Source organism: Ahaetulla prasina, chromosome 15 (assembly GCF_028640845.1).
Source record: "Ahaetulla prasina isolate Xishuangbanna chromosome 15, ASM2864084v1, whole genome shotgun sequence".
Taxonomy (NCBI): domain Eukaryota; kingdom Metazoa; phylum Chordata; class Lepidosauria; order Squamata; family Colubridae; genus Ahaetulla; species Ahaetulla prasina.
In genome coordinates this window covers 5470478-5486384 of record NC_080553.1, presented here as the reverse complement: position 1 = coordinate 5486384, position 15907 = coordinate 5470478, and the positions used below count along the sequence as shown (strand labels likewise).

General features: G+C 42.0%; 1 protein-coding gene across 1 annotated transcript in view; it reads right to left on the bottom strand.

Annotated features, from left to right (window-relative positions):
• Positions 1-2031: 2031 nt before the first annotated feature.
• The window catches only part of TMEM132C (transmembrane protein 132C), a 175364-nt gene continuing 161488 nt past the window's right edge, over positions 2032-15907 (bottom strand). Inside the window, exons 7-10 of the mRNA XM_058158320.1 lie at positions 11682-11887; positions 8081-8354; positions 6993-7184; positions 2032-3246 (exon numbers count right to left, since the gene is read on the bottom strand). Of these exons, the coding sequence (XP_058014303.1) occupies positions 2041-3246; positions 6993-7184; positions 8081-8354; positions 11682-11887 (1878 nt within the window). The 3' untranslated portion in view covers positions 2032-2040. The remainder of the gene's footprint in view (positions 3247-6992; positions 7185-8080; positions 8355-11681; positions 11888-15907) is intronic.

Here is a 15907-nt window from a genome sequence, read left to right as displayed (position 1 = left end):
CAGGAAGAGTGGCGAGAAGATATTCGAATGAACTGGGAGAACGTGGGACCATGTGACCATCAAAGGGGTCAGGGGGGTGGGACTCTTGGGGTTTGTATAACTGGGAAAAGAATCCGGAAGTTTCAGTTTTGGAATTTCACTCATCGTGTGCCAGTTTCCTCATGCTAGTAAAGATCTCTTAAAGACAATGGCTTCTGAGTTTTTTTATGCAGAAGAGGTTTTTTGGAACCTTGACAGAGAAATTTTCTGACAGTGAGATCAATCAACCAATGGAACAGAAGTTGCCTTCAGACATTGTGGAAGCTTCGTCACTCGAAGCTTTCAAGAAGAGACTGGACTGCCATCTGTTGGAAATGGTGTAGGGTCTCCTGCTTAGGCAGGAGGTTGGACTAAATGACCTACAAGATCCCTTCCAACTCTGCTAATCTTTTATAATTTCAAGATGATTGGTCTAGGCAGGAGGAGAAGGCCTTCTGGTTTCTAGGTGAGCTCTGCCCTCTCAAATAGACCATTGGGTTGCCTTCAAGGTAGTGAAAATTAAAAAAAACCCAACCTTCAAAGATAGACATGGATGTGGATTAAACAACATTCAATGTCAAGTGGTGCTTATTCGCCATAAGGCTGAACCAACCAGAGTTGGCTGCTCTATCTACTCATTGGTGGTTAGGCTGAAGAAAACAATGTTGTGGCGCCCTGCCCCTTTTCTATGTGCATTGCAACATCACACCCAAGGGGGAATGAAACTTCTATGGCAATGCAGAGGTGTTGCTTTTGTCATTAGTTAAAATCAGGAGAAGCTCATGAACATCTCTGCATCTAGAATTTCCTTGCCAAAGCTGTCTTCTCCAGGTGGCAAGGCCCTTTCAATGGATTATGTTAGTTTTGGACCAAAGGGAAGCTTTAGGATTGGAATACCTGAAAAATAACGAATGTATCTTTTCTTTTTATGTACACCATAAGCATATGCACCAAAGACAAATTCCTTGTGTGTCCAACCACATTTGGCCAATAAAAAATTCTATTCTATTCTATTAGTCTCATCTGCCCCAAATGGCTTGCAGAAAGATTGTGCTGGGGAAAGAAAAAGGAATGAGAAGGCGAACCAAATTTTCATATGGGAACCTTCAAAAAAAAATAACGCAGCTGAATCCAGAAATGAGCCGTGTTTCATTCTCTTGTCATCCCCATTTCTCTCCAGCTCAAGGAATGGTAAATCAACCATGATAACTCCCTCAAGGTTTCTTTAGATCTCAAGACTTTTCAAACCTTTACAAGACATCTAAAAAGTGTGTGGCCTTTTATCTCCATTATCCACTTTGATACCTCTCTTAAAAAAGAATACTTTTGGTTACTTTGCAGTTGATAAACTCTCCAAACCCAACCTTCTGATTCATAATAACATTCTGCCGTACCTATCCACCAACTATTGCTTGGGAACTTCCATTTGACCTTAGAAAGAGTTGGCCTGAAGAGGATGGGACGTGGGAGAAATCAGCTAGCATCAACATCCAAGAAACTTCTTCAGCTTCTTTCAGAGCTGAAGAAGCTTCTTGGATGAGAAATGAAATGTCTTCAAGGAAAAACCAGAAAGTCCAGTTGCCTCTTGAAAAAGCATCTTTGGGACAACCATGACTTGGATGACTGAGAATGTCCATAGACATTAGCAAATATGCTTTAGCAAATAATAAACATGGAATGAACTTTTATGAAAACATCCATGTAATATTGTTGGCAACAATATGGAAATAATTTCTTCTTTCTGGTTGTTATTATTTCCCAGTAGAACCTACAGCTCGAGAACATCTTGATGATGTTCTTCTATCCAAAGACTAACCAGGTCCAACTCTGATTTGTTTTCTGCAATCAGTCCAGCTTGATTAGACACTGCTACCTAGCTGGGTTTATCAAAGAACGTATCTGCTGGGTTATCAAAATTGGTCCTATACATCATCTACTCAGTTCCCACTCCAGTTCATGCATATATTTCTTTATTCACATGTTTCAATGCATCTGAAGGCATCAAGGTGTGGCTGTTAATTCTTAAAACCCAGAAGTGATGCTACATTTTGTCTTTGAGTTTCTCCTGATCTGTTTCGATTCTCCCAGGTCCATATCTTGGCAAACCCATTTAATGTCATCTTCGTTGCAATTGAGGATGGAATTGATGGTGGGGCAATCATCATCTGGAGGAATGGTGGTGAATGTGGTAAATTTGACCCGTTTCCGCTTGGAGGCGGGTGAATGCAAAGAATGTTCCTGCTTCAGGTCCCTGATTTGCTTGTCCCCCAATTGAATTTTGGGACTGCTTTGACTTGGGAGTTTTTTGGGAGTGCCAACAAGGAGTTGACTGCCCGTGTCAAAGCCTATCCCTTGGTCTATGATCGTGGTGCACTCATCTGGTGGAGGTGAGACATCTGTGGGGTTGTCCAATAGCTCCATTTCATTCCCAAGCCACACCCAGTCATGAGAGTGGTTCATGGAAGTCTGCCCTTCCATTGGAAGCTGCTTGTGACGGTACTTCAATGTGAAGGTGGCACAGTTGATTAGGAAGACCAGAATGGCAAGGCAGAAGACTCCTAACAGGGCATACATCCCCGTCTCCAAGTCACTGAGACCTCTAGGTGTCTCAACCAGGTCGCTGTCCTCCATGCCATTATTGCTTTGGGGAAGATCAATCTGAGCTGGGAAGTTGGTGAAATCAATTGGGATGTTCTGGAGTAGACCTTCATCTGAAAGCTTATCTTCTTCAGGGATACTTTTGAAGACTTTGTTTTTGGTTGTAGACTTGGCTGTCACACCCGTCTTTCTTCCAGGGCCTTCTTCTCGTTCAGCAGAAGAGCTTCTATAATATTGTCCTTCCTGGCCATGGTGCTCTTGGTCAAACGGCTTCTGCCTCCGGTCACTGGCATGGTTTTCAATTTCCTCAGCACTGTAATCCCCAAGGCCATGCGGGTTGGCATCGTTCTGGCCAAACTTGACTTTGATTTTTCCATTGCCAACTGCTAAGATACTCTTCCGCTTGGACTTCTGGCAAGATTCAGATATCATCATGTCTACTTTGACCAGCAAGCCTTCCCCTTCCCCTTCTGCTACCACCACTGGCCATTTGACAGCAGAGCTCTGATGGGCCAAAACAACCGATTCATCAAGCGAGGAAGCAGAGAGAGAAAAGTCTCTGGGGTCATAGATGTCCAGTGGGGTCACAGCACCATCGCTGAATTGGATCCAGGAGCTCACCATGGCCTCCTAGCAGAAAATAAAAGGAAATAGTTAAAACAAGGTCAAATGCCTTCTGCCTTCTGAGATATTAACAGGAGACCCTACGCCATTTCTGACAGATGGCAGTCCAGTCTTTTCTTGAAAGTCTCGATGAAGCTCCCACAACTTCCAAAGGCAACTTCTGTTCCATTGGTTGATTGTTCTCACTGTCAGAAAGTTTCTCCTAATTTCCAGTTTGAATCTCTCCTTGTTCAGTTTCCATCCATTATTCCTTGTCTGGCCCTCAGGTGCTTTGGACCCCCTCCCCCTTAGGTGCTTGATCCCCTCCTCTCTGTGGCAGCCCCTCAAATATTGGAAGATTGCTATCATGTCTCCCCTGGTCCTTCTCTTCTCTTCACTAGACTAGACATGCCCAGTCCCTGTAACTGTTCATCGTATGTTTTAGCCTCCAGTCCCCTAATCATCTTGGTTGATTTTCTCTGCACTTTTTCTAGAGTCTCAACATCTTTTTTATAGGGTGGTGACCAAAACCGGATGCAGTATTCTAGGTCTGGTCTTACTAAGGCTTTATAGAGTGGTATTAGTACCTCACTTATAAGTACCAACTTATAAGTTGGTAACTTATAAGTACCAACTTATAAATTGGACATCTTGCTAGTTTTTGTGGAAAATGGGCCAGTAAAAAAGAAAACACATTGCATGTGTTAGTTAACCCTTTGAGATAGTCCAGATGGGAAACAGAGTGATGGACACCAGCTCTACCTTGGCCAAAAAGAAAAAAATAAATTGCAAACTACAACCACATGACTTTCTAAACCAGTGGTCAAGTGCCTGAATTGTGATGTTGTAACCGCAGGGATAGCATGACGCCCTGCTTTGGTCCTAAGTATGAATTGTGACTCAACTGTTTGGACTCAATTGTTTGGGACCCAACTAAATTCAAATTCAGAATAGAGCTGGAAGGGACCTTGGAGGTCTTCTAGTCCAACTCCCTGCTCAAGCAGCGGACTCTATACCAGCGGTTCTCAATCTGTGGGTCGCAACCCTGTTGGGAGTCGAATGACTATTTGCCAGGGGTCGCCTAAGACCATCGGAAATATGGGAAGTATACTTGCAAGTCGAAGAATCGCGAATTCGGCTTCAGGCGCGATGAATTAAAAAAGAGAGAAATCTTTGCTCTGATGTCTCCCTCTCAAGCCAGCTGCAATCATTCCCAATCACTAGCCTAATCTGGCTTCAGGCGTTATAAACTTAACAGGGGAGGAGTCTCCGCTTTAATGCCTCCATCCTCAAGGCAATCACAAGCAGTTCAGATCGCTAGCCAATACGGCTTCAGGCGCGATAAATTCAAAAAAAACGTTTGCGCTTTTCCCCCCCTTCTGCGGCTGCTGAGGCGCGCTGAGATCGCTGCCTAAAAAAAATAATTTTATGGTTGGGGTTGCCACATCGTGGGGAATTGTATTAAAGGGGTCGCAGCACTATAAAGATTGAGAACCACTGCTCTATACCAAAGGTGTCAAACTCAAGGCCCGAGGGCTAGATCCGGCCCACAGTGCCTCTGCCAGCGAAAACAGAGCTCGGGAGGGCCGCCTGAGGCTCTCCTGAGCTCCATTTTCTCTGGCAGAGCATTGCAGGAGGCCATCACAGCCAAAAACGGAGCTCGGGAGCCTGTTTTCACAGGCAAAGCACTGTGGCCACCACAGGCACCCTTGATACAAATTACATCGAGCTGGTCATGCCCACCCTGGCCATGCTCACCCCAGCTCCCTGAGGTCAAATACAACCCTGATCTGGCCCTTAATGAAATTGAGTTTGACACCCCTGCCCTATACCATTTCAGACCAGTGACTGTCCAATCTCTTCTTAAAAACCTCCAGTAATGAAGCACCCACAACTTCTGAAGGCGAGCTGTTCATTGGCCTCACTGTGAGGAAGTTTCTCCTTAATTCCAGGTTTTGGAATTATTGCTATTGATTAATAATTAATGATTATTACAGTGGAGTCCCAATTACGACTGGGACCCAACTGCTTCCGAGGCCTCTTAACTTTAGATCGCTGCTAAACAGACAGTTGGCAAGTCAAGGACTTCCCTATATATGTTTTCCAAGTTACTATCTGCAACTCTTATTTTCTCAAACTGTTATTCTGTACTAGCTTTGAGGTTCGTGGATCTGGTGAAAGTCTACCAACTTCTCTTTCTTTTTAAAAAAATTATAACAATATTTGTAATTATATTAGCTTATTTATAATTATATTAATTGTACTAGCATACTTATAATTGTGGGGACACAGTGGCTCCGTGGCTAAGATGCTGAGCTTGTTGATCAAAAGGTCGGCAGTTCAGCGGTTCGAATCCCTAGCACTGCGTAACGGGGTGAACTTCCGTTAAGTGTCCCAGCTTCTGCCAACCTAGCAGTTCGAAAGCATGTAAAAAATGCAAGGTGAAAAATAGGGACCACCTTTGGTAACAGCGTTCCTTATGCCTTTGGTGTTTAGTCACGCCGGCCAGATGACCATGGAGACATCTTCGGACAGCACTGGCTCTTCAGCTTTGAAATGGAGATGAGCACCGCCCCCTAGAGTTGGGAACAACTAGCACATATGTGCGAGGGGAACCTTTACCTTAGTTATAATTGTAAGCAACGTTCATATTTTACTTATACATAACAATAATCTTTCTTCATCTAATTTCTACCTCTTATCTCTAATCATTGATAAAACCTGTTCCACATTGAATAATACCCTGTATCTCCTTTATCTGTTATTTTCAATGTCAATCTATCCATCTCTGCACAGTCCAGTATTTTCTGAATTATGTTTTCATTTGGTGGGGTGTACTCAGTTTTCCAACATTGTGCAAATACAATTCTCACTGCTGTCAATACATGTAACGTTAAGTATATAGTCCCTTTGTCATAACTTTCTGGTATTATATATACCTAACAAAATTATTCCTGGCTTTAAATCTGTGTGTATTTTTGTCCAGTATTTTCCTGCTTTCATACACATCCACCATATGTTATAATAAGTACCTGGAATCTGATTGCGTTTCCAACATATGGTGGACGTATTTTTAAACATTTTGGCTAGTCTTGCTGGTGGCAAGTGCCACCTAAAAAACAATTTATAAAGATTTTCCTTATATGCAGTAGCCATTGTCAGTTTGTAATTTCTATCCCAAAGTTTTTTTGCCCATACTATCATTGTTTCTTTTACTTGTTCTTGCAGCTTTTCAAGGAGGCTGTTGTTTCCTGACACAAATCAGCTGTAGTGCGACTGCCTTCCACAGGGCTGGAATGATTAATCAATAGGTCCGATCAATAAATCTGATACTTTTTAAGCAATGCAGAAGGGAACCATTTAGTTTAATGGTCCTCAAGGATTATTATACTTTCCAGGTAGGAAACAGCCAGAAAACGGGGGGGGGGATCTCTTCTAAAAGGATGTGTCCCTCGACATAAGCATCATTTAACCATGAGAGTGGTCTTTTCTTCTTCTTTGAAACAACTGGTACAAACGTATACCCATTTAATTTAAAAGGTTAAATGCCTGGACCTCCATGGGGTATTTGTGAAGAAGGAAGCTTTTAGATGGGGCCATAAAGTAAAAAGACGTTAATGACCCCATTTGAGGAGCAGTTTCATTGCTCCATCCCTCCGTTTTCCCACCTTATCTCTTTGATCGTAAGGACTAGCAGGTTAAAGACAAGGTGAAGATTCTGGAGACCTAGGGCTCAGCATTAATGACTCAGAAAAACCCAAAATGCTCTCTACCTGTTTGTGAGTGTGGAGCAAGTCTTGAGCGATGGTGGTAGCCACGAAAGCTTGAGGACTAGCCGTGCTGGGCTGAAGGACAAGAGACAACCCAGCGACTAGTTGGACTCCCATATCGGTGATGGTCACCTTGTCGTCCAACACCATCACAGTCTTCTCGGCCAAGATGGAGTCAGATAGTGGAGAAAGGACCTTTGGAAGTCAACAGTGATAGTCAAGGACCTTGGAGTACTCATCTCTAATAATCTAAGTGCCAGAGCCCACTGTAACAACATTGCCAAAAAGGCTCTAAGAGTTGTTAACCTAATTTTGCATAGCTTCTTCTCTGGTAATATTGTACTGCTAACTAGAGCATACCAAACATTTGCTAGACCAATTCTTGAATACAGCTCATCTGTCTGGAACCTGCACTGCATATCGGACATCAATACAATTGAGCAAGTCCAGAGATATTTCAGGAGAAGAGTCCTCCACTCCTCTACTTGCAACAGAATACCTTATGACACCAGGCTTGAAATTCTGGGCTTAGACAACTTAGAACTATGCCGCCTTCGGTCTGACCTAAGTGTAGTACATAAAATTATCTGCCATAACGTTCTACCTGTGAATGACTATTTCAGCTTCAACCACAACAATACACGAGCACACAATAGATACAAACTCAAGGTAAACCACTCCAAACTTGACTGCAGAAAATATGACTTCAGCAACAGAGTGGTCAACACCTGGAACTCACTGCCTGACTCTGGTTTCTTCTCCAAACCCCCAAAACTTTAATCTTAGAAACTTTAGACTGTCTACTGTTGACCTCACCCCATTCCTAAGAGGTCTGTAAGGGGCGTGCATAAGTGCACCAGCGTGCTTACCACCTCTGTCCTAATGTTCCCTTTTATTCGTATCCATTTTATATATTCATAATCATGTTTATACTTATATCTGTACTCTTATATATGCTTGACAAAATAAATAAATAAATAAATAAATAAATAAATAATATCAAAGTTACATTGTGCCTTTTTTTTTCAAATATCTTTATAGAATGGAATATCAAGGCAGGAATGTTCTCATGCCAACGTAATAAGACTGACCTGGACCATTGTCATGCCAACTTCCTGCCCAACCAGAACCTTGCCTCCTTGTAACTGGGCCACGTGAGGTTTCTCGAGCTTCATGAAGTCTGTCACCAAATCTGTTATGTCAATCTGCCAGTCGGAGCCCAACAAATAGGACAGCTGCCCTGATGGGCTGGCATCTTCTGCCACAAACTGGGTGAGGACCCGCACCATGGCATGCTGGTACTGGAGGGTGCAGCCCTTTCCCTTCCGCTCATCTTCATCTTCATCATCGCTGTCTCGTGTCAATCTGAAAAATTAGCATTGCCTTCATGCTCAATCTATATCTATAAAAGCCACTCACTCATCACAAAATCTCCAGAACAGTACAGCCTACAAACTTGAAATTTGGCACATATGTTCTGCTTGGCTTCTAGGTTCTCACTAAGAAAGGATTTTTGGAATACCATCAGATCACTAGTATTTCATATATGGTATTATATTAACACACTCTGATGTTAAGGAGTTCTACTCCCACTCACCACCTGAAAGGAACTCTGTCCCAACTGCCAGTTGCCTTATATCAACATGCTGTGATGCTATGGCGTTACACATTCTACATTAAGTTTCAAGCTTTAAGTGTCAATTTATCACATCTGATCACATAGTTTCATAGCAAAACACGGGCGTCCAGCTAGTGAGTTGAATCTGCACATGATACTTCAAAACTGCCATGGCTTCTTCTAGAAAGAAGATGTTGTTGCTGGGAGGTTCACCACAGTCAACAGGGAGCTCTCTGCTGTTTGGAGAAGACAATCCATCGTTGGTTCATGGACTAATCTCCAAAGAAGGCTTCCTCTAGGGAAGAATTTGCAATTACCTTGAACCAATTATATTTGTTTATTGACTTCTTCAATGGAATTGTCCATATTTATTTATTTATATTATATTATTTATTTATATTATTTATTTATTTATTATAATCTGCCAAACAAAAACGACAGCAAGAATAAAAGAATAAAAATACAATGACAGGGACAATAGGCATGTTAGTGCATTTATGCATGCCCTCCTCTATGGACCACTTAAGTATGATGTAATGTCCACGGAAGTCCATTTGTGACTGAAACTGTGAAAATTTGTAGCTGAAACAACTGAATCAGGTAAAGGATTCCAGACTTTGACAACTCTTATTACAGAGATCGTATTTGTTTACAGTCAAGTTTAGAATGATTTACATTGAGTTTAAAGCGGTTGTTAGCCCGCGTATTATTGCGATTAAAACAAAAAAAGTAATTTACAGGTAAAACATTACTACGTATATGTTATCCTCCCCCCCCAATAATTCTATAAACTACATTAAGGAGAGACAGAGACAGAGAGATGATAGATAGATAATAAGTAGATGATAGATAGATGATAGATTACATAGATAGACACAGACAAATGATAGATAGATGTGTGTGTGTGTGAGAGAGAGAGAGAGAGAGAAAGAGAGAGATAAGGATTGATAAGCTAGATGATAGATTGATAGGTGACAGATCTCTCTCTCTCTCTCTCTCTCTCTCTCTCCTCCCTCCTCCCCTCTCTCTTGGAAAGGAGGAGAGGAGAGAGAGAGAGAGAGAGAGACCCATCTTCAGAAAGCCTCATGATTGAATGGCAGCTTGATGCTGATCTTCCTGAATCCAATCCAACTCTAACCAGTGCAGCATGTCCTCTAGAAGTGGGAAGAACTGAGGTGGGGCACCCTAGGGAATATATTCTTTTCTCAGTCACCTTTATAAACTCATCTCCTCTATCTACTGAAAGAGAGGAAAGAAGCAAACAGTCGATTGAAAAAGAAAGTGCAATCGAGACAGAAGGACACGGAGTCCATTGGACTTAGATCGAGGCCACAAATCTTGAGCCAACCGACAAAACTCACCTCCGGTTGGAAACAACGGGGACTCTCCAACCTTTGATCTGGTTCAGCTCCGTATCGGACACGTCAATCTGAAAAATTAGCATTGCCTTCATGCTCAATCTATATCTACAAAAGCCAAATACCACTCACTCATCACAAAATCTCCAGAACAGTACAGCCTACAAACTTGAAATTTGGCACATATGTTCTGCTTGGCTTCTAGGTTCTCACTAAGAAAGGATTTTTGGAATACCATCAGATCACTAGTATTTCATATATGGTATTATATTAACACACTCTTGATGTTAAGGAGTTCTACTCCCACTCACCACCTGAAAGGAACTCTGTCCCAACTGCCAGTTGCCTTATATCAACATGCTGTGATGCTATGGCGTTACACGTTCTACATTAAGTTTCAAGCTTTAAGTGTCAATTTATCACATCTGATCACATAGTTTCATAGCAAAACACGGGCGTCCAGCTAGTGAGTTGAATATGCACATGATACTTCAAAACTGCCATGGCTTCTTCTAGAAAGAAGATGTTGTTGCTGGGAGGTTCACCACAGTCAACAGGGAGCTCTCTGCTGTTTGGAGAAGACAATCCATCGTTGGTTCATGGACTAATCTCCAAAGAAGGCTTCCTCTAGGGAAGAATTTGCAATTACCCGGAACCAATTATATTTGTGTATTGACTTCTTCAATGGAATTGTCCATATTTATTTATTTATATTATTTATTTATTTATATTATTTATTTATTTATTATAATCTGCCAAACAAAAACGACAGCAAGAATAAAAGAATAAAAATACAATGACAGGGACAATAGGCATGTTAGTGCATTTATGCATGCCCTCCTCTATGGACCACTTAAGTATGATGTAAGGTCCACGGAAGTCCATTTGTGACTGAAACTGTGAAAATTTGTAGCTGAAACAACTGAATCAGGTAAAGGATTCCAGACTTTGACAACTCTTATTACAGAGATCGTATTTGTTTACAGTCAAGTTTAGAATGATTTACATTGAGTTTAAAGCGTTGTTAGCCCGCCAGACATTGCGATTAAAACAAAAAAAGTAATTTACAGGTAAAACATTACTACGTATATGTTATCCTCCCCCCCCCAATAATTATATAAACTACATTAAGGAGAGACAGAGACAGAGAGATGATAGATAGATAATAAGTAGATGATAGATAGATGATAGATTACATAGATAGACACAGACAAATGATAGATAGATGTGTGTGTGTGTGAGAGAGAGAGAGAGAGAGAAAGAGAGAGATAAGGATTGATAAGCTAGATGATAGATTGATAGATGACAGATCTCTCTCTCTCTCTCTCTCTCTCTTTCTCTCTCTCCCTCCCTCCCTCCCCCTCTTTCTCTTGGAAAGGGAGGGAGAGGGAGAGAGGAAGAGAGAGAGAGAGGAGAGACCCATCTTTCAGAAAGCCTCATGATTGAATGGCAGCTTGATGCTGATCTTCCCTGAATCCAATCCAACTCTAACCAGTGCAGCATGTCCTCTAGAAGTGGGAAGAACTGAGGTGGGGCACCCTAGGGAATATATTCTTTTCTCAGTCACCTTTATAAACTCATCTCCTCTATCTACTGAAAGAGAGGAAAGAAGCCAAACAGTCGATTGAAAAAGAAAGTGCAATCGAGACAGAAGGACACGGAGTCCATTGGACTTAGATCGAGGCCACAAATCTTGAGCCAACCGACAAAACTCACCTCCGGTTGGAAACAACGGGGACTCTCCAACCTTTGATCTGGTTCAGCTCCGTATCGGACACGTCAATCTGAAGAGGCAGGCGTGGGACCCAAACCGTCAGCCACAAGGGGCCACTGAGATACTGGTACGTGAAGTTCACCACGGCATTAACCTTTCCTTTCATCTCTTTGCCATTGACAAAAACATAGTCACATCGGTCAGAGACCTAGGAGAAGGAGGATGAAAAGAGGAGGAGGTCAAGATGGAATCAGGGGATGTCGCCGAGTGGGTGATTGCCATGGATTGGCAATCTTTGGAGGGGATCTTTGGGGGCTGCATCTGGAATTTTGAGAGCCAGGCATGGGCATTAGGACAAAATGATGGCCATGATCAGACTGTACCCATTTAGCTTTTCGACCCTGGGCCCACCTAGTAAGGCTTCGGTGAAGCTCAATGATTTCACTGGAAATATATATATGACACAATGTGCATGATTGCAAAGTTTTCAGCAACATTTATGACACTTTTAAGAATTGTTATGATGAAAATGTTATCACAGAGCCCCATTGGCAACCATCTCCCTCCCTCCCTCCCTCTCTTCTATCTATCTGTCATCTATCTATCTATCTATCTATCTATCTATCTATCTATCCATCCATCCATTTATCCATCCATCCATCCATCCATCCATCCATCCATTTATCCATCATCTATTGTATCTAGCTCTCTATATCATTATCATTCTATTATCTTTCATCTACCTATCTATCTATCACCTATCAACTGCATGTCTATCTTCCCTCCCTCCCTCCCTCCCTCCCTCCCTATCATCTAATGGATTTACTTTGGCTAACTTTTGTTTCTTTCGATGATTTTTATCTATCAACAATGATATCTATCTATTATCTGTCTATATCTATCTATCTATCTATCTATCTATCTATCTATCTATCTATCTATCTATCTATCTATCTATCTATCTATATCTATCATCTTTGTTAACATCTCTCTGTAGCTCTCTATCATCTTTCTTTCCATCCATCCATTATCTATTTCTACCAGCCAGCTTGTCCCCAGCCATGTTAACAGAAGAGGAAACTCAGTGGTCTGTAAAATCCAACACTGATTAACGAAGCGATTACGGATCTCTCTCTGAAATTGGCTATGCTAATGTATGCTTCTATTCTGGGACAATATTTACATGCTAAATAATAAATCCAGTTCAAGGCTGGCAGTGAGAAGACGGGAGGCTACCCTGAAGTTGAATGAAAAGAAAAGTTCAGCAGCATAAAACCAACCATAAAAAAGAGATAATGGCCTGTCACAGAAGGATTCTTTTTTTCTTTTTTTTTGCTGGGTGTTCTATTCTTTGTATGGAAACGTCCAGGGGATTTGTGATGTCTAAAGGGAGAAGAAAAAATAGAAGGGCTGCTTTGGGAAATAATGATGATGATGATGACTATTAATCACTGCTTGGAGCTGAAATAGGCTGATACATAGTTCTTGGGAAGAACTTGGTATGAATGAAGGCCAACAACAGCTAAAGAACTGGCAACTGTATTTGGAGTCCTTCCCAAGGAGCTGGGATAGGAAGATATTGTTTTCAAAGATAGTTGTTGTTAGTGGTGAAGTCGGGTCTGACCCATCGTGACCCCATGGACAACGTTCCTCCAGGCCTTCCTGTCTTCTACCATCCCCTGGAGACCATTTAAGCTTATGCCGACTGCTTCAGTGACTCCATCCAGCCACCTCATTCTCTGTCATCCCTTTCTTCTTTTGCCCACAATCTTTCCCAGCATTAGGCTCTTCTCCAGTGAGTTCTTCCTTCTCATTAGATGGCCAAAGTATTTCAGTTTCATCTTCAGGATCTGGCCTTCTAAAGAGCAGTCAGGGTCGATCTCCTCTAGGACTGACCGGTTTGATCACCATGCAGTCCAAGAGACTTGCAGAAGTCTTCTCCAGCATCAGAGTTCAAAGCAGAGGTGGGTTTCAGCAGGTTCTGACCAGTTCTGGAGTACTGGTAGCGGAAATTTTGAGTAGTTCAGAGAACCAATAGTAAAAACTCTGACTGACCCCACCCCCATCTATTCTCTGCCTCCCAAATCCCAGCTGATTGGGAGGAAATGGGGATTTTGCAGTAACCTTCCCCGGGATTGTGGAAGGAATGGAGATTTTACAGTATCTTTCCCCTGGAGTGGGGTGGGAATGGAGATTTTACAGTATCATTTCCCTGCCACGCCCATCAAGTCATGCCCACCATGCCACACCCACAGAACCAGTAATAAAAAATTTTTGAAGACGACCACTGGATCAAAGGCCTCAATTCTTTGGTGCTCAGCCTTCCTTATGGTCCACCTTTCACAGCCATACATTGCAACTGGGAAAACCATAGCCTTGACTATGCGTACTTTTGTTGGCAGGGTGATGCCTCTGCTTTTTAGTATGCTATCTAGATTTGCCATAGTTTTCCTCCCCAGGAGCAAGTGCCTTTTAATTTCTTGGCTGCAGTCCCCATCTGTGGTGATCTTGGAGCCCAGGAAAATCATTACCGCCATTTCTTCCCCATCTATTTGCCAGGAATTGAGAGGGTCAGATGCCATGATCTTATCAAAAATAGTAGTAACAGTAAAAGTGCCTTGGGTATAATTTCAAATTATACCCAAGCACCACTTGAACATTGTTGGCATTGACAAAATCTCTATAAGTTAATTGCAAAAGGCAGCCTGACTTGGAACAGCTTACATCTTGCAATAATACCTTTAATACCATCAAACGGCAACATCTGCACATGGGAAGAACTTGATAAGCAGACAGAAGCACCAAATCTGATCTAAACATCTGGCTGACTGTGCTATCAACTGTAATAATAGAATTCTGGTGTCTCAAAGGTGCTTTTTTCAAAAGGCAACTGGACTTTTTATTTTTCCTGGAAGACATTTTGCTTCTCATCCAAGAAGCTTCTTTGGTAGTTGAGGTTAGTGATGGAGTGATGGTTAATGTACAGGGATTATTGAAGATGTATAAATATAATTAATGTAGGGTCGGGTCTGACCAGTTGCCATTTTAGAACGGTGGGGAGGGAAAAAAGAGAGAGTAGGAGGTAGGAAAGAGGAGAAGAGGAAGGAAGAGGGGTAGAAGAGGGAGAAGAGTGTAGGGTGGAGGGAGGAGAGGAGGTAGATAAGAGAAGGAGAGGAAGGTTTGGAAAGTAAAAGAAGGTAGAAGAGGGAAGAAGGTTAAAAAGGGGGGTGGTGACTGGGCAGGCCCGACTAATTGTATATAACTGTACATTGGATGAATTATTTGACAAGATTGTAAAAATAAAACTTTTTTATAAAAAAAAAAAAAGAAGCTTCTTTGGTTCTGACTGAATGGTGGAGGAGGTTTATCAGTCCAATTGGCCTCAATGACTCTCAGAAAGAGTACTAACAACCAGATGACTGCAAGGAATATAAATCCTTCCATCCTCCACCAGTCCCTCAGAACTGAAGAAGCTTCTTGAATGAGAAGCGAAACATCTTCAAGAAAAAATAAAGCCGAGTTGCCTTTTGAGAGAGAGAGAGAGAAAAAAGCACCTTTAGGCAACCATAACTTGGATGATTGAGAATCTCCATAAACATTTAAAATTCTGGATGCTGGGAGAGAGGGAAGTGGAGTGGGGTGGAGGAGAGGAGGGGAGAAAGATTGGGGGAAGAGGAGAAGGAATGAGATGGAAGAAGAGGCAAGGAGAGAGGGGAAAGGAGAGAGGGAAGTAGATGGGAGGAGAGGAGCAGGAGTAGGAGAAAGGGAAGGAGAGGGAAGCAGAGAAGAGGAAAAGGGAGGAGAGGGAAGTAGAGAGGGGAGAGGAGAAGGAAAGAGGGAAGGAGAGAGAACTGGAAGAAAGAAGGGAAGGAGAAGAAAGATGAAAACAGATGGACTGTCATTGTAAAACTGGGTGAAATATGGTTTAAATGAGAAAGGAAAACAGACGGGTAATTTTTTTTTTACTTGATGGTTATATAATCAACACCATAATTTTTTTTTTAATTTGCATTTATATCCCGCCCTTTTCCGAAGACTCAGGGCGGCTTACACTATGTTAGCAATAGCCTTCATCCTATTTGTATATTTATATACAAAGTCAACTTATTGCCCCCAACAATCTGGGTCCTCATTTTACCTACCTTATAAAGGATGGAGGGCTAAGTCAATCTTCGGCCTGGTGGGACTAGAACCTGCAGTAATTGCAGGCAGCTGTGTTAATAAAAGA